The 15121-nt window shown below is 51.4% G+C and overlaps 1 protein-coding gene across 1 annotated transcript in view; it reads right to left on the reverse strand.

Moving 5' to 3' along the window:
- Window positions 1-5047: 5047 nt before the first annotated feature.
- The window catches only part of CAPN8 (calpain 8), a gene marked incomplete at its 5' end in the record, with an annotated part of 31300 nt that continues 21226 nt past the window's right edge, over window positions 5048-15121 (reverse strand). The window contains 9 exons of the mRNA XM_081124073.1: window positions 5048-7882; window positions 8886-8944; window positions 9835-9951; window positions 10484-10562; window positions 10985-11053; window positions 11853-11917; window positions 12059-12116; window positions 13405-13473; window positions 14350-14386. Coding sequence (XP_080980199.1) covers window positions 7859-7882; window positions 8886-8944; window positions 9835-9951; window positions 10484-10562; window positions 10985-11053; window positions 11853-11917; window positions 12059-12116; window positions 13405-13473; window positions 14350-14386 — 577 coding nt within the window. The 3' untranslated portion in view covers window positions 5048-7858. The remainder of the gene's footprint in view (window positions 7883-8885; window positions 8945-9834; window positions 9952-10483; window positions 10563-10984; window positions 11054-11852; window positions 11918-12058; window positions 12117-13404; window positions 13474-14349; window positions 14387-15121) is intronic.

The following is a 15121-nucleotide window of genomic DNA, read 5'->3' on the forward strand; positions in this document are numbered from 1 at the left end:
CTGGTGATGTGGGCAATGAAGTGATGTGGAGGAGGAGAGGTTGGAGGGGACACAGGGCTCAGCAGAGAACCACTACTGCTGGGGTGCAGGGAGGAAACTGAGGGTCTGGGTTAGAACAGGGTCGTGGGAGTAATGATGGGATGCCAGCGGCTGCCCAGCTAGAGGTGGGCTGTGGTTTGTGCTCGATGCTGTGAATGTTCCAAGGGGTTAGGACATGGCCTCGCCCACATGGTGCTTATAACCTAACCGGGGAAATGAGATCAATAGACATTGAACCATCGGAAAGCAATCGTCGTCGAGAATGTAGCCCTAAGTCCAACCGAAATAAAATTTCAAAGCAAGGAAATAAATCAACAGTGGGTGAGAGTCCGAGAAGCCATCACGAGGGAGGTGAGAGCTGAAGCGAGGGGAAAAGAAAGCATTTAGATGGCAAAGGGGAGGAAGGATGTTTGGGGGAGGCCTGGAGTGGGAGCCAGTCGGGTCACCGTCCTCTCAACCTCTCAACCTGACAGCTCGCCCGGGCATCAGGGGGCTCCCACTGCCACAGCACCTGGGGAAGCTCGGGTCCGGGGACCGGTCGGTGGGAAGCTGGTGACACCTAAGACGGGGCCGGTGCGTGAAACACGGTGGTGGATGGGTGAGTGGGTGGAAGGAGGTCGGTGAGCAAACACATGGCTGGGACCAGAAAGCCAGAGGCCGGAGGCCACAGAAGAGCAAGGTCACAGAACTGCGAGTTTCCTGACGCTCTTCCTGACACTCGGCCCCGCGACTTTGGGCAAAGTCACTCACCCTCCCTTCCCAGTGCCCTTTCCTCATTAGAAAACCCGAGAAAACAGTAATTATCTGCTTCTGTTTCAGAAAGCCTTTTAAAAATTAACATTTATGGGCTGGCTTTGAAGTCCTCGGATAGGCACTGCTATGGAAATATTATTATTGTTTTCAAATATAATGTCTGCAGTCACTAGCGGCTGCTAAGAGGCCTGTTATCTCCTCCTTGGGGGTAGCTGTTTGCAAGCTGATTAATTAGAACTCCATTTTTCACACTCTTTAATTTAGATGTTAATAAATTCAATAATTTTATCCGCTTATTGTACCAGATAAGATCCTCTGGGAGCAACTTCTCATTTATGACGGTGACCTGGGCAAGGAGGCTCCTTCTGTATTATGAATGCCTTCGATATGAAGTGACAAGCATCACGCTATGAACACAGGGCTCCAGCGGGCCTCCAGTTACCAGACCCACTGCCTGGCCCAACACCCTTACTAGGCTGAATTCATATTCCTACAAGAACTGCTCTGCTGGCTGGTTGAATTTTCTGTTTAATTTCTCGGCCCAGCCATACTGACTTTTTCATTTAATTGACTTTGCTTCGATCTTTGCCCAAAGGGAAAAAGATGTAGGAGCAGAGGGGGAGCGACTTCAGTTGTGTCCCTCTGTCGTTCCAGGCTGAGGCTGCCTGCCGTGCCCTGCCCTGTCCTGCCCCCCAGGTAACAGGCAGATCACCTGGAAGGAGAGGCACAGCCCTCAGCTAGCAGGGGGCACGGGCCCTTGCAAGTGAATCAGGGAGAGAAGTGTCTCACTCCCATGGGACAGTGGGCACCCTTTCTCAGGACGCCTGAGGTGGCTGCAGGTGAGGCCTGGGAGTCAGGGATGTGGGGCAGGAGAGGAATCCTGTCTGTTCAGGAGGGTGGCTCCCAGCCCTGCTGGAAACTCCAGCCAGCAGCCTCTCTGGGTCTAGCTCAGTCTTGGGGCCACACCGGTGATGTGCCAACGGGTGTAATCTTTGTCCAAAAGGCCAACTCCAGGCCTATCTGGGTTTGCAGGCCCCTTCAGAAAGGACTACAGCCCTGCTCCAGACATAGCTGTCCAACCCCTAAACTGCAGAGAGACCCAGTCTGGTCCTTGCAGGCCCCAGGGCTCGCCCCCCCCCCCCCCTGCTCTGCGTGCTCAGGCCTCCCTTTCCTCCCTCACCTGCTGGCTCTTCTTGGTCAAAGCTTCGGTTCACATGCCAAGTCAACCATAACTGCCTAATCAATAATAAAGATTCATCCAGCCCAGCCGGAGTGGCTCAGTGGCCTGAGGTCACAGTTCAATTCCCGGTCAGGGCACAGGCCCGGGTTTTGGGCTCAATCCCCAGTCGGGGTCGTGCAGGAGGCAGCTGATCAATGACTCTCTCATCATTGATGTTTCTCTCTCTCTTTCCCTCTCCTTTCCTTTCTCTCAAATCAATAAAAAACATTTAAAAAAAAAAAAAAAGATTCACCCATCCATCCATCCTCAGTTACCTGGGCTGAGATGGGAGGCCGTGCAGAGATGAAATGGGGCCAGGAAGCACCCCTAAACCACAGACGTCGCTGATCTGGAGGTTTTGTGGGTGTTCTGTAAGTTATACTCCCAGCAGTGCCTTTGCTCGGTTTCTACCCAGGTGAACCTCATTCTGCCAGGGCTGGTCCCCGACTGCGGCAGGTGCCATGTGCGGACAAATAGGGCTGAAGTAACACACACCAGGTCCCCGCAAAATGCCCGAGTCACAGGCCCGTCCCGGAGTTGGCTCTGCCCAGCTCTGCTTTTTCTCTTGCCTCCGGATCCTCTAGCGCTTGATGTGTAGACACTGTCTCCCTCACAAGGGAGTTGTAAGGAATAACTGAATAGCAATTGTATTTGTAAAGCACTTTGCAAAGTGCCCCATAAATAACTCTTCATGTGATTGTCATATGTATAAAATGCTATAGGTGGTGGGGGGAAAATGACCGCCAGGGGCAGAGACACACAACCTTAGGCCAGGATAGCAGGTCTCTGGGAGTGAGGCACCCGTGGGGTCGTGAGAATTATGAATCAGCAGAGACCCTGTCCCTGATCGTCACTTCCCCTCACCACATGCGGGCAGCAGGAGATGTGTGTATGTGATTTAAAAATCAACCAGCAGCAGCATCCACTTAAGATATTAAAACCCTGATGTGTGTACTTACAGTGACGCCAATTCTACCCATGACTGCCTGTAATTCTCTGAAAAATATGAGACGATAAAACATAACCATTACTTTGCCATCTTATCTGTGGCTGCTCTTGACTTTCTGAGCCCCACGGGGCCTTCGCAAGGGGAGTTTTCACTCCCCCAATAGCTGGTGTCTAGCATTGCGTTGATGTCATTGTCAAGAGCAGCTCAAGGCCAAACTATGCCCCAACCCACGTCTTCCTCTCCATCTTTGATGTGACAGTCTTCAATCGGCTCCATTCTTAGTGTGAAAAACGTGTGTTATCCAACCTGGGATAAATTCAAAAAAAATCCATGTGGCAGTAAAAACAAAACAAAAACGAGAGACTAGAGTCTCTGCGTTAACCACCACGATGCAGATGGGCCTTTGGGCTGTGAAAACGCAGCCATCCCCAGTGAGCCTCTCTCCTCCTAATGTCAGGCTCTAATTATGCTCACGTCGTGTCTGCGTGTTATTATTTACATTTCCGAGTTGGTGTTTGCACATTTGGCAGCGTTCCCAAGGACGCCTCCCCTGTCTGAGCCCGGAGACGACTGCGTGTCTCCTGGAAGGGTGGCTGAGGTCCCCTGACAGCTGAGCTCCTGCAGAAGACGGCTAGGAGGGTTCCCTTCTCAATCTCAATTTATCCATCTCTCCCTCCCCTCTCCCTTCCTCTCATTTCTGGGAGAGAGCATCTATTAGAATCACTTGTGCCATAGATAACGACCCCTTTATAGCTGTGTGTGCTCCCCCTGTGTAATTAGAAAGTGCATTGTTGTGTGATTCAGAAATTAATTAGCAGGAAATGTTTCAAGAATGCAGGTGGAAGTGGGAGGCCTGCTGAGCCCCATCAGCCATGAGTCTGGATTGCCTCTCAGCTCGGGGGGAATGCTTCTGGGCTCGCCCAGTGACGGTCCCTATACAGAACCCTGGGTGGCTCTGGAGGTCAGCCCTCCCTTCTTCACCCTGGGGGCTGAGGGCGGCTGCAGAGGCCACAGCTGGCTGTACTGGGGTGCTTTGGCCCACTGCTGAGGGGAGGCCCGGAAGGTGCCTCTCAGCGGCCCAGAGAGCCCTGGGGGTCCTCCCAGGTTTGCAGGTTTGATCCCTGGCCCCAGGTCAGGGTTCATGTGGGAGGCAACCAATCGATGTGTCTCTCTCACATCGATGGTTCTGCTCTCTCTCTTTCTCTCTCTCTCTCCCTCCTCCCTCCCTTCCACCTCTCAAAAAAAGAAATCAACTGAAAAAATATCCTCAGTGAGGATTAACAAACAAAGAATGAATGAAGCCCCAGGTGTCGGTTTCCTTCCCATGTGCGTGAAGCCTGCTCCTGTCCTCAGGCAGCCCTGGCCTCTGTCCCCTCTTGTGCCTGATTTCCTGCACCTCTCCTCCTACACTGATGTGGTGCTGGTGCCAATTGCTGTTACTTCTTTACAGGTCTGTCTCCCCCATCTTCGCGCCCCCTCCCTGCAACCCCCAGGGCCAGCACCGAACCTGATACGTAGTTGGTGCTTAAGACATATTTATGATTGAATTACCGAGTAGGATTGAACAGTGTGGCTCCAGCCCCCAAGATCTCACCCTGCTGCCCTCGGGACAGTGAGGGGAAATCCACTCCTGGTCTCCAGGAGGAGCCTAGGGCCAAACAGGAGCCCACCCTGCCCACTGGGTAAGGCCACTGTGCGAATCCATGCACGAGAGAGCCCCCGACACTCTGAAACGGGCTCCGAGCGCAGGCAGGATCATTTTGGCTTGAATTTCATCACCAGATAGAATCTCTAATCTCCTAATCCTCTCTTCTTGGGTGAATTTAATTCAATTCAACAAGCCAAAATGGAAGGCTTACACTATGTACTTCCAAACTCCCAGAGAATTCTCGTCTGCTTTTCTGTTTCCTAACAGGGCCATTCCCCTCTGTGAAAACTCAGGAGCAAACTCACTTTGGCAGAGGCCTCCCCAGGCCTGTCCTAGTCAGGACCAGGACAGGCGTCACCTCGCCCCACTGGACGAATGGAGCGCTTGGTTAGTACACTGGCTCTGGTGTGAACCTAAAATTAAAGGCCAAAGTGAGAGGCAACAAGCATTTATTTCAGGTCCAAAATAATAGCCACCTGGATGCACTGATTCAGTCAGTAATGCAAATAGCGTTGCGATTAGGAGGCGAAGGCAGGGGTATTTATGAGAAACGGAAAGGGAACAATTACATCAATAGAAGGAAGGCATTGCTATGGGTGCAGATAAACTAACATAGTGAGCTAATTCGAAAGAATGTTTTTAATTTCCAGCCCAGTAGCCATCCATCTAGTAGTCACACTTACTGCTTTCTTGTTATCTGTGCAAACAGTCGTTTGGGAAATAATGCTGCTTAAGCCCAATCGGAAGGTTATTTTGCCCGGTTTTCACATTTCAGTGGTTTGAGGAGTAAGACACACAAGGCAGCTCCTCTAGGAGGGCAGCTCTGACTCCATGTTAAAGTGGCTCCATCTGGATGGTTTTTCGCACTGAAATATTGCTGAACCTCAGGATCCTCTCTCTTGGCTGTAAAATTGATCAGGACCAAAGGGAAGCCCAGGAGGCAAGGCTCAAAATACATAAAGGAGACCCAAACTCTGCCTCTGGTAACAACTACGAAACGATCACAATGGCTGATATTTATGGCACGTTTCCCTGGGCGTGGGAACTATTCTGTGTGCTTTCCTGTACCTCATTCATCCTCACGACACTCCCATAAGGTGTGTATGTATGATCCCATTTTACAGATGAGGAAGCTGAGGCACAAGCTGACAGTCTAAGAAATCGGTAGACATGAGCTTAAAGGTGGAGCAGGGTAATGGTGATTCATGATTAATCGGATGAGTTTCCTCCCCTCTGTGGTCAGCAAGTGTCCAAGCCCAGTGCTCTCTGCGACAAATAAGCAGCCCGAGCAGAGCCTTTTCCAGGGCTTTTCCTGGAGTGACAGAAGTAGCAAGGAGAAAGGATGGAGAAGGAGGGGCTCCCAGCAGGGATCTGCGGCCCAGGCTCAGAGGCAGAAGACCACCTGAGCAAAGACCAGGTATGGGCCGAGGGAAATTCCAGCCCAGAGTCCTGGTCCCAATGGGCCACCAGCAGGAGTCTCACCTCCTAGGACAGCGTGCTCGGATCACAACCACGGGGAAGGGAAAATTAGATGCCCTTTCCCCATACTCAGTGCCCCATAACCAGCCTACCTGCAGATCAGCCCTAGGGAGCCGGGGGTGAGGTGGGAGAGTTGGATGGGCACCCTGTGTGAGATTTAATTAGACTGAGAAGCAGGGAGAGCAGATTCATGTCGCCAGCAAGCTTCTTAAAAGTCCAATTATTTGTTAACCATTCAATAGCATGAAAAGAGGAAAGATTGTTGTAGGTTAAAAGGGGCAAGGTGAGGACCTGGGTGGAATCCCCATTCAAATAAACCAACTCGAAAAGTGCATTTCCAAGTCAGTCAAGGAGATGATATCTGCTGAGTCTGGACAAAGGAAGGACCCCTTTTCTTCTGGGGCCCACAAGCTGGCAAAACAAATACGTCTCCTCTGTGCCATCAGAAGAACTGAACTCTCCCTACAGGGTGAGATCCCAGAGCTCACCTCCCCTTTAGTTGAGAGCCTACCCCACCTTCCCCACTGGGCTTGGTAGAACTCAACGCAGCATTAAAGCTGACTGGTGTTTTACCGTAGCTATGAGTCCTGCTCCTATTAGGAATGTTCCTTAGCTCTACTTCTGGTATTTGAAAATTAATCCTTTATTAGACTAATAGCACATACGTGTATTTTCTCTCCAGTAGCTCTTCGCTATGCCCAGAATGTCTGTGTCCCTCAAATTCATATGTTGGACACCCCCCCACACACCATGTGACAGTGTTAGGAGGTGAGGCCTTTGGGAGGTAAATAGGGTTAGATGAGGTCAGGAGGGTGGGGCCCTCATGAATGGGATTAGCGCCCTTCTATGAATCATGAAAGGGCTCACTCTCTCTGCTGTCCATGTCAGAACACAACCCCCAGAAATCAGCTGTCTGCGACTTAAAAGAGGGTCCTCACCAGAGCCCAAACATGCCAGCACCCTACCCTCAGACTTCCAGCCTCCAGAATGGTGAGAAATAAATGTGTGTTGTTTCTAAGCCACCCAGACTGTGGTACTTTGTTACAGCAGCCCGAGCTGACTAAGACATTCAGCCGCCTCCATACTTCATTTCTGAAGTCTGTGTATGAGAACCAGCTCTGTTCCTCTCTACCCATTAGGACAGCAGGCTGTGATATCTATTTTCTTACCAACAAGAAGATTCCTGTGTTCAGCTGTGAGCAAAACTAACCTGAATTGCATTTCCCCTCCAGCTATTTGTCAGGTAAGAATTCCCCTCAGCAAGGATTTTCCTTTAGACTCAGCAGACACAGGCAGTACAGCAATTTCTCCTGCCTGAAAGTACGAGAGGCCTGCTCTCCCAGCAGCCCATCCTGCCCCCTTCCTCGAGAGGGCTGGAGCTGGCTCCTTTCCAGAAGGCGGCCACCAGAAGCAACTTGATCTGTAGGAAACCTCTCCTCCAAGTAATTCACCCCCGTTTTCCACCTTTCAGTCATTTCCCAAGAACATTATCTTTCCTAGAGTATGAAAAGCTCAGGGTGGTCCCCAGATTGCACATCACAACTTTCATTCATTTCTGTCCCTCCATTGGGCCCTGGGGTGAACTTCACTGCTGCTGAAAGAGACCCCAGCTCCTCAGATGCTCTGGTGGGACAGGCCAGGATCTCAGGAAACAATGCCAGGCAAGACGGATGAATGCCATTTGAGGATAAATGTTCACAAAATTGCAAAGAAGGAGAGAAAAGAGGCAGGCAGGCTGGCAGGGAGCGTCACCGATGTCCAAAACCCAGGATCAGACTAACACACAGCACAGGCACTGCAAAAGAAAGACACCAGGTGAGCTTGCGGCTCCTCCAGGAGCTGCTGTGACTTTGCCAGATGTCCTCCTGCCCCCCCCATGAGCATGAACTCTTTCTACCTTTGCCCCCCCGTAAGCACCTCGCTCAATAAGAGGAAGCCCTAACTAAGTCACCAACCCCCAAGCAGAGCCCTATAGAAATGGGACTTAGGAAAAGCTTAGACGCAAAGGGACATCCCAGACCAGGTGTGTGTGTCTTCACATACATGTAAAAATGTGCATACGTGCACTCAATGTCAGGTTCAACACTACTGTCCGGCATTTATAGGCATCTGCAGGTATGTTTGTAGGAAGGCCTTCCCTAGATCAGTAGGAAGGGGTCAATGGCATCAGCACTTCAGAGAAAAAAAGAAAGTGGCTGTGTGGTGTCCAGACAACTTGGCAGGGTCAGGAATATCTGGTCCTCCAGTTCCTCTGCCTCAAGAGCAGGTCAGGGGCAATGCCTCCCTCTTGGCCCGGACCCTCGGGACATCCCCTCCCCTGCATCCCTGCAGGCAGGTGAAGGCCTCTGCGGGGTAAGGCTGCAGGCCCCACAGGGGTTGTGCTCTGGTGTAGTCTGCATAAGACACCGTGCGACTTAAACGCAGTAAGACAGTCATCTACTTTGCATTTTCATTCTCCTCTGTTGCAATTTAATTTTGTTCCTGATGCCTTTCTATATGTCAGTCTAAGACATCTGGCCCTAGACGTCACACACTTTCGGTTGTACTCACTACCCACAATTCCATTCAAATTAACAAGGGCGTGAATCCTTGCAATGATCTGAAATACAGGTGTAGCTTTATAATCATAATAATCAATAAAAACGTTTAAAAAATTGCATGACAGTCATATTCTTGCCCTCAATGCCCGATAGAACCTGTTGTACCCTCATGGAAATAAGACACCACTTGCTACCCTTACTGTCCAAGGATCTCCAGGTACCCTCGGCAAGCAGTTCATCAAAACTCAAGTCACTTACTTCATCCAGAGAGAGCTGGATGCCGCCATTCTGGTCCCCGTCCAGAAGCCTGCACAGCTCTAGAACACCAGAAAAGGAATGAAATCCCATAGGCATGTTCTTGGACTTTGGGCCAGTCAGAGAGCTGCCTGTGTCCACCCTACCCCCATCTGCTGTCCTCCCCCTCCCCTCCACCCCCACCCCCCCAGCTCCCACCTGGTTGCAAGGACCCTGAAAACCTGGACCTAGATCCAGTGCCCAGGGTGAGGGTTTGGGGCGGCAGATGTTCCCCGTCCAGATGGACAGACTTCCAGCTATAGACAGAGGTGGTTCTTTTGTCATCCCCACCCTCAGAAGTTCTGGAAATTTAAAATTCTTTCTTCTCTAGAAACTTTTATTCCTTTAGGGGGTAGAGGGGGGCAGGGGGGCCGTGAAACAAATAATGGCTGCCCCCTCTGTGGGTAATCCAGTCCCTTGGCTTCGTCTCTGGCTGCTGAACCTTTCCCATGAGAACTGACCAACTCCAGGCCCACAGTGCACAGAAAGTCCTCTCCCTTAACAGGGCACCTTAGCATGAGGCCAAGGCCAAGGAGACAGGAGAACACCTATTGCCTTCCAGAGGGGGACCCATGTCTCTTCCCTAGGAGGTGACACCTCTCTTTGTATGATCCCCATGGAGGTACAGATGTCATAGACACTAAAAGCCATTTAAGGACCATTACCTGGACTCATTCACTGTGGCCCAGTGACAGCACATAGTAGGTGCACAATAATCTGGATGGCAGGATTGTGGGTCCAAAAAAGGCAGCCCCTGACCTTGGGTGTGGCCAGCTTGAACTTCCCCAGCCCCTACAGTTTCTGCTTCCCCTCACCCAAGGGTGCCACAGTCACCGGAGCCTGTCTTTCTGCCTCCTGCCCCTCCTGGCACCTCGGGAGAAATGAAATGGGGCCAAAAGAGAGAGTGACTCACTGAAGAGGGTCTCCAGGCGGATCATACAAGCAACGAACCCATCAAAGTCGACGCTGAGGGTGCTGCATGAGTACCACATGGCGATGATCTGCTGCATCTGATTGTTGAGCGTGAACCCTGGGGGCAGAGGGGCCTGGGTCACAGGTGGAATGGAGGGCTCGGCACTGCCTCCAATAGGACCCAAGGTGCTGAACTTGCAGGGGCCAGGCCCAACTCTGCCTCCTCCAAGGGACACCAGAAGGGTCTGGTCATCCAATTGATCCCAAAGGATTGGCCTCTTCCCTGGTCCTAGACTAGACCTGTAGCTTCAACACTAACCAGCGAGGTATCACACCCGTCCCAGCAAGAAAAAGCAGAGGTGAGGGGTCTGCCTCTCTTGCCCGCCTCTTTCATAACTCCACCCTCTGTGATTGCTGTCACCTTCCCAGGGACAAGCATAGTCCATGGAAAAAGTCTAAAGTGTTTCACTATATAAGACCCCAGCAACATTCCCTCCTCCCTCCATAGGGAAGTTGCTCAACAAATCTTTGTTGTCACACTGATGTCCAACCTAAGATACCTACCACCAATGATCACTAGCAATCGGCATTGGAATAGCTAAAATGGCACATCCAGGTCCCAAGACCTTGTCTATAGGATGTGTCCTCACCTGCCTTCTTGAGGGCTGTCATCATCTGCTGGGCATTAATGGTCCCCGATTGATTACAGTCGGTTTCTAGGTAAATCTCCTAAAGCAGGAGAGAAATTCCAGGTAGAAAACAGCTGTTCATGGCCCCTTCCAGAACTATCTCCCTCCACCCCACTGCCTCCTTGGAAGGCCAGGGACACCCTTAAGAGGAGACCTCAGGGATACCTGCCAAGAATTTTTCAGAAGAAAGATAAGAGCTTGGGCTGAGGGCCAGTGCTCGCTCCCTTGCCCTCTGAACAGTAGGGCTTTGGGTGAAGGCATTGGCACAAGGGTCTCTCGTTGACTTTTTAGTGCTTTCTGAACGATGTGCCCATGTTCTGTGTTGGTTTTGACCATGATTAAGGAGCTGGTCAGAGTAGGGCGTGACACAGACAAGGAATGAGTGTCAGGGTGGATGAAGGGCTAGAAAGAGGGGACAGGAGCCAGAGCCCAGAGGATGCCCAACAGGGGCAGAGAGTTTACCAGGAATTTCTGAATCCTCAACCACAGCTTCCTGAATTCCACAAGTCCCAAGGTGCCCGTGCCGTTGCTCTACATGTGTTAAAGGCCAACACGATCAAGCCCGAATTCTACACGCCTTATGGGAATCTTTCTCTTGCGGTCTTTTTTTTTTTTTTTTAAATATATCTTTATTGGTTTCAGAGAGAGGAAGGGAGAGGAAAAGAGAGGGTTGAAACATCAATGATGAGAGTCATGGATCAGCTGCCTCCTGCACGCCCCGGACTGGGGATCGAGCCCACAACCCAGGCCTGTGTCCTGACCGGGAATCGAACCCCCCTCTTCTGGATCCTAGGTCGATGCTCAACGGCTGAGCCACGCCCGGCCAGGCCTCTCGTGGTCTTGAACAATGAGTGTCTTAAGGTCCTAGTGAACATCCCTGTCTGCAGTAAGCGGGGCCCTGGGTGTCATGGTGGGGAGGGTTGGTGGGAAACAAATTCAAGTAAAGATTAAAAAGTCGAACACTCACTAAGGTCCCCCTCTTTGAGGAGGGTGGGAATATAGCCTAGAAGGGGGAGCACTGTGATTAACCAGGAGGCTGGGCACCAATGCCCCGTATTTGCTAAATTAAAGGAGTTTAAAGAAGCCACTTTAAACACTACGTGCCTCAGTTTCTTCACCTGCGAAATGGAGATCATCTCAAGCCTGTTGAGGAGCAAACATGAGATGACATTTTTCTTTAAAGCCCAAGCAGGACACTGACATCCATGAAGTAAATGCTGGTTCCCTGCTCCTTCCTTCTTTTTCCTGCCCTTCCCCCCTCCTCACTGGGAAAGGATGTGGAATCGTGTAAAACGGGGAAAGTATAAATAATGTGCCATTTAAAGGATACATCCATCAGGCTGATCATCTCCCTGCAAGTGTTGATGTCGAATCCATAGAATTTTATGTCTGTTCCTAAAATGTACATAGGAAAGGGGGGGTTGGGGATCAGGATCGGTTTAAGGCAAGGGAAACAATCTGCAGAGCAGGAGGCCACCGAAGGCTCCAGCCAGAGACTCCCAAGGACTTTCTGAAAAGCCCTGAGGAAGGACTTACGTTTGGAAAACACCTCATTGAGAGTGGTCTTGAGTTCATGGGCACCGATCTCAGAATCCTAGAAAGAGGAACACGAATGTGCGTGGGGTCAGGCCCGGGCAAGCTCTCCAAGGTGTTAAATTCATGTAGTCAGATGCATGGACCACGGACCGTGATTTCCAAAGGCTGTGACATCTTTAAAAACTCCAGTTCTGTTTCTCTGGGGTTCCCACAGCCTGGGGGACATGTGCATTAATGACGTGAGCACGGCACACCCAGGGCAGAAGGGTGCCACACGGGGGGCCTGCTGCCTTTCTTGGGCTCCCTCAAGCCCACAGCAAAGTGCGGTGAGTCTCGGGTAACAGGAGTGACACTGATGGGCCACACCCCCGAAGTGGAATATCCTCAACTTTTGAAAACAGCTCTGCATCCACATTAGAGTGAAAGAAGCCGTGATTTTGCAAACGACTAAACTCCACGTACATACACTATACAATCTGTCATTTCCATGGGATATAATTGATCACTTGGGACTCACAGCTACCAAGTGGCAGAGTTGGGACTCGAAACTTAAACTGTCTCACCCCAAAGCACCTACTTTTCCCACTGCACCTATGGGAGCTGCCCTTCCAAGCAGCAGCTCATCTCACACTGGAAGCGGGGGCTTAGGGGACTAGGGTTTCCCATGGGCATTTGGGACAAACACTGAGCCAGAGGGGAGATTTGTCCCTTAACTCTCAGCTGTCAGGCAGGACGACAAATGAGGAACAGAGAAGGGGCACTGGACTGAGCTCTGGGTTCCAATGATGACTCTGCCCCTTACTTGCCATGTGACCTTAGCCAAGTCACTTCCCCTCGTGAAGTGTGATTTTATCATTTGTCCCCAGGGTGGTCCCACTTCTCCCATCCTCTCCACCAGCTGGCCCAGCAATTCTATCAAAACCAAGTGAGATAAGAGCTGCCCAGAGCAGGGTCTCCGGTGAGGGCCGCTGGCCCTGAGCTTCCCTGGAGGGCAGAGAGCAATTTTCCCCCTTCAGTTCTGGACTGAGTGCTTTCACCCCCCCGAAATCCATATGTTGACACCTACCCCCAGTGTGGTGGTACTAGGAGGTGGGGCCCTCGAGGGGTGATCAGGTCATGAGGGTGGAGCCCTCATGAATGGGATTAGTGCCCCTATTAAAGGGACCACAGAGAGGCCCCTCTCTCTTTCCTCCGGGTGAGGACCCGGGGAGAAGGCAGCAATCTGCCACTCAGAAGAGGTGCCCCCAGAACCTGGCCATGCTGGAGCCCTACTCCAGACCCCGGACTCCAGAACGGTGAGGAATAAATGCCTGCTGTTCATACGCCACCCAGTCCACTGCGCTCACCTTCCTGGCAAGCTTCTCGAACAGGCTGTAGAGCCGGCCGTCGTCTTGATCTCCCTCGCTGGGCTGTGGCTGAGGGGCAGGACAATGGCAAAGTTAATGTGGGAACCCTATTTGGCTCAGGCATCTGCGGAAAGAGGAGCTTAAAAACCCAAATAATTCATTATGCCTGCCCCGCCACCCATCCTGCCAAAGACTCAGCAGCCATGGGTGCCCCATGTGGCCTCTGCAGGGACACCTCAGTCTGTTTGGGGAGACAGAATGGAAGGTGAAAGCTGGACCTGTGCCCCCTGGAGAGAGTCCTGCCACACCCCTGGCCAGTGCCTAGTGGGGCCCCATGACACTACCCCTCATGGAGCAGCCACAGCGTCTGAGGAAAGGGACAGCAAATTGAGGACATGAGGGAGGAGTACAGGGAGTGAGGTGGGTGAACCTACACTTCAAACCCTGTGCATTTCACCCTCCAAAGTCTGCTCTGAGTCACCTCCTCCAGGGAGCCTTCCCAGACTGGGCACTCACTCCAGCACCCCTAGACTGCACACACACAGGTTTAGATCTGCTTCTGCATGAGGGTCCCGCCACCTTTTTCATATGCTTCCATCATTTGTCCCCTGAAAGACTAAGGGCAGGGGACTGGATCTCTTTGGCCCATCGCCTTCTCTGTCCTGCACAAACTGCTCAAGCACACTGGAGTGCTCTAGCTGAGGGTCCAGCTGACTGGATGGGGGAGATGCTAAGATCCCCTCTTCGGGGGGTAGGAATGTGTCCCAGTGATGCTTTTATCTCATTCTTATCAAGAAGATCCAGGGCCTAGAAGATGTGATGGCCCTGATGAATACAAAGTCTTTAATGTATAAAGAACCATCCTTCATACATAAAGAACTCTCATGAATCAATGAGAAGCCCTGAATGGCTGCTAGGCCACAGTGTCAGAGCTTGGTTACATACCTCATGTGGGTTTCCAGCTACCATGTCCCCAATTTCCCTGAAATATAAAAAGAGATAAACCAAATATAAATAGATAGCTAATGACTAGGTCCTTTTAGGAATTTTTTGACCCTTCTGAGGGATTGGTTTCCCACCCAAGGCCTTCATTCAATTCCTCCTAGCACCAAACTGGATCCCTCCCCACACCACCCTCAGTTTGTTTGTTTTTATAGGAGACAAGAACTGCCAAGTTCAGGTGGGCCCTTGATAGAATCTAGAACGTTCGCCCTGGTGGACCACTGTTCTGGAGAATTCTCTCTCTTTGCCCCATTTTCTACTTTTCTCCTGTCTTGAGAATCCACCTCTGTGAATCTCTGTTGAATAGCCTCTGGGGGATGAGCCAGCAGCCCATGTGTGCATGCATACAGGCACATGGCATGTGGGATATGTCTGTGTGTGTGTGTGCATGTGTATGTGTGGTATGTATGTGCATGTGGGGTGTGTGTGTGTGTGTGTGTGTGTATGAGTAAGGGGAGTTGGTGCTCTCTGGATCCCACTCTATGGGCCTCATGTTACTGGAATCTTTTCTCTCAGCCTTGACCTTTTCTTAAAGAAAATCCCCCAGTGTCCTTTAGACCAAAGTAGGGGGGCAGGAGGGGGACACCCAGTGAGGACCCTTGCGACCTGAGGTGTTTTACACCTTTCTCCTGGGAAGCATCGATGGGAGCCAAGGGTAGCTCTGTCACCCAGGGCACCCAGACCACCCCCACCTCCACGGAGGGAAAGGACACGC

Source organism: Miniopterus schreibersii (genome assembly GCF_964146895.1).
Source record: "Miniopterus schreibersii genome assembly, chromosome: 21".
In the NCBI taxonomy this organism is placed as follows: Eukaryota; Metazoa; Chordata; class Mammalia; order Chiroptera; family Miniopteridae; genus Miniopterus; species Miniopterus schreibersii.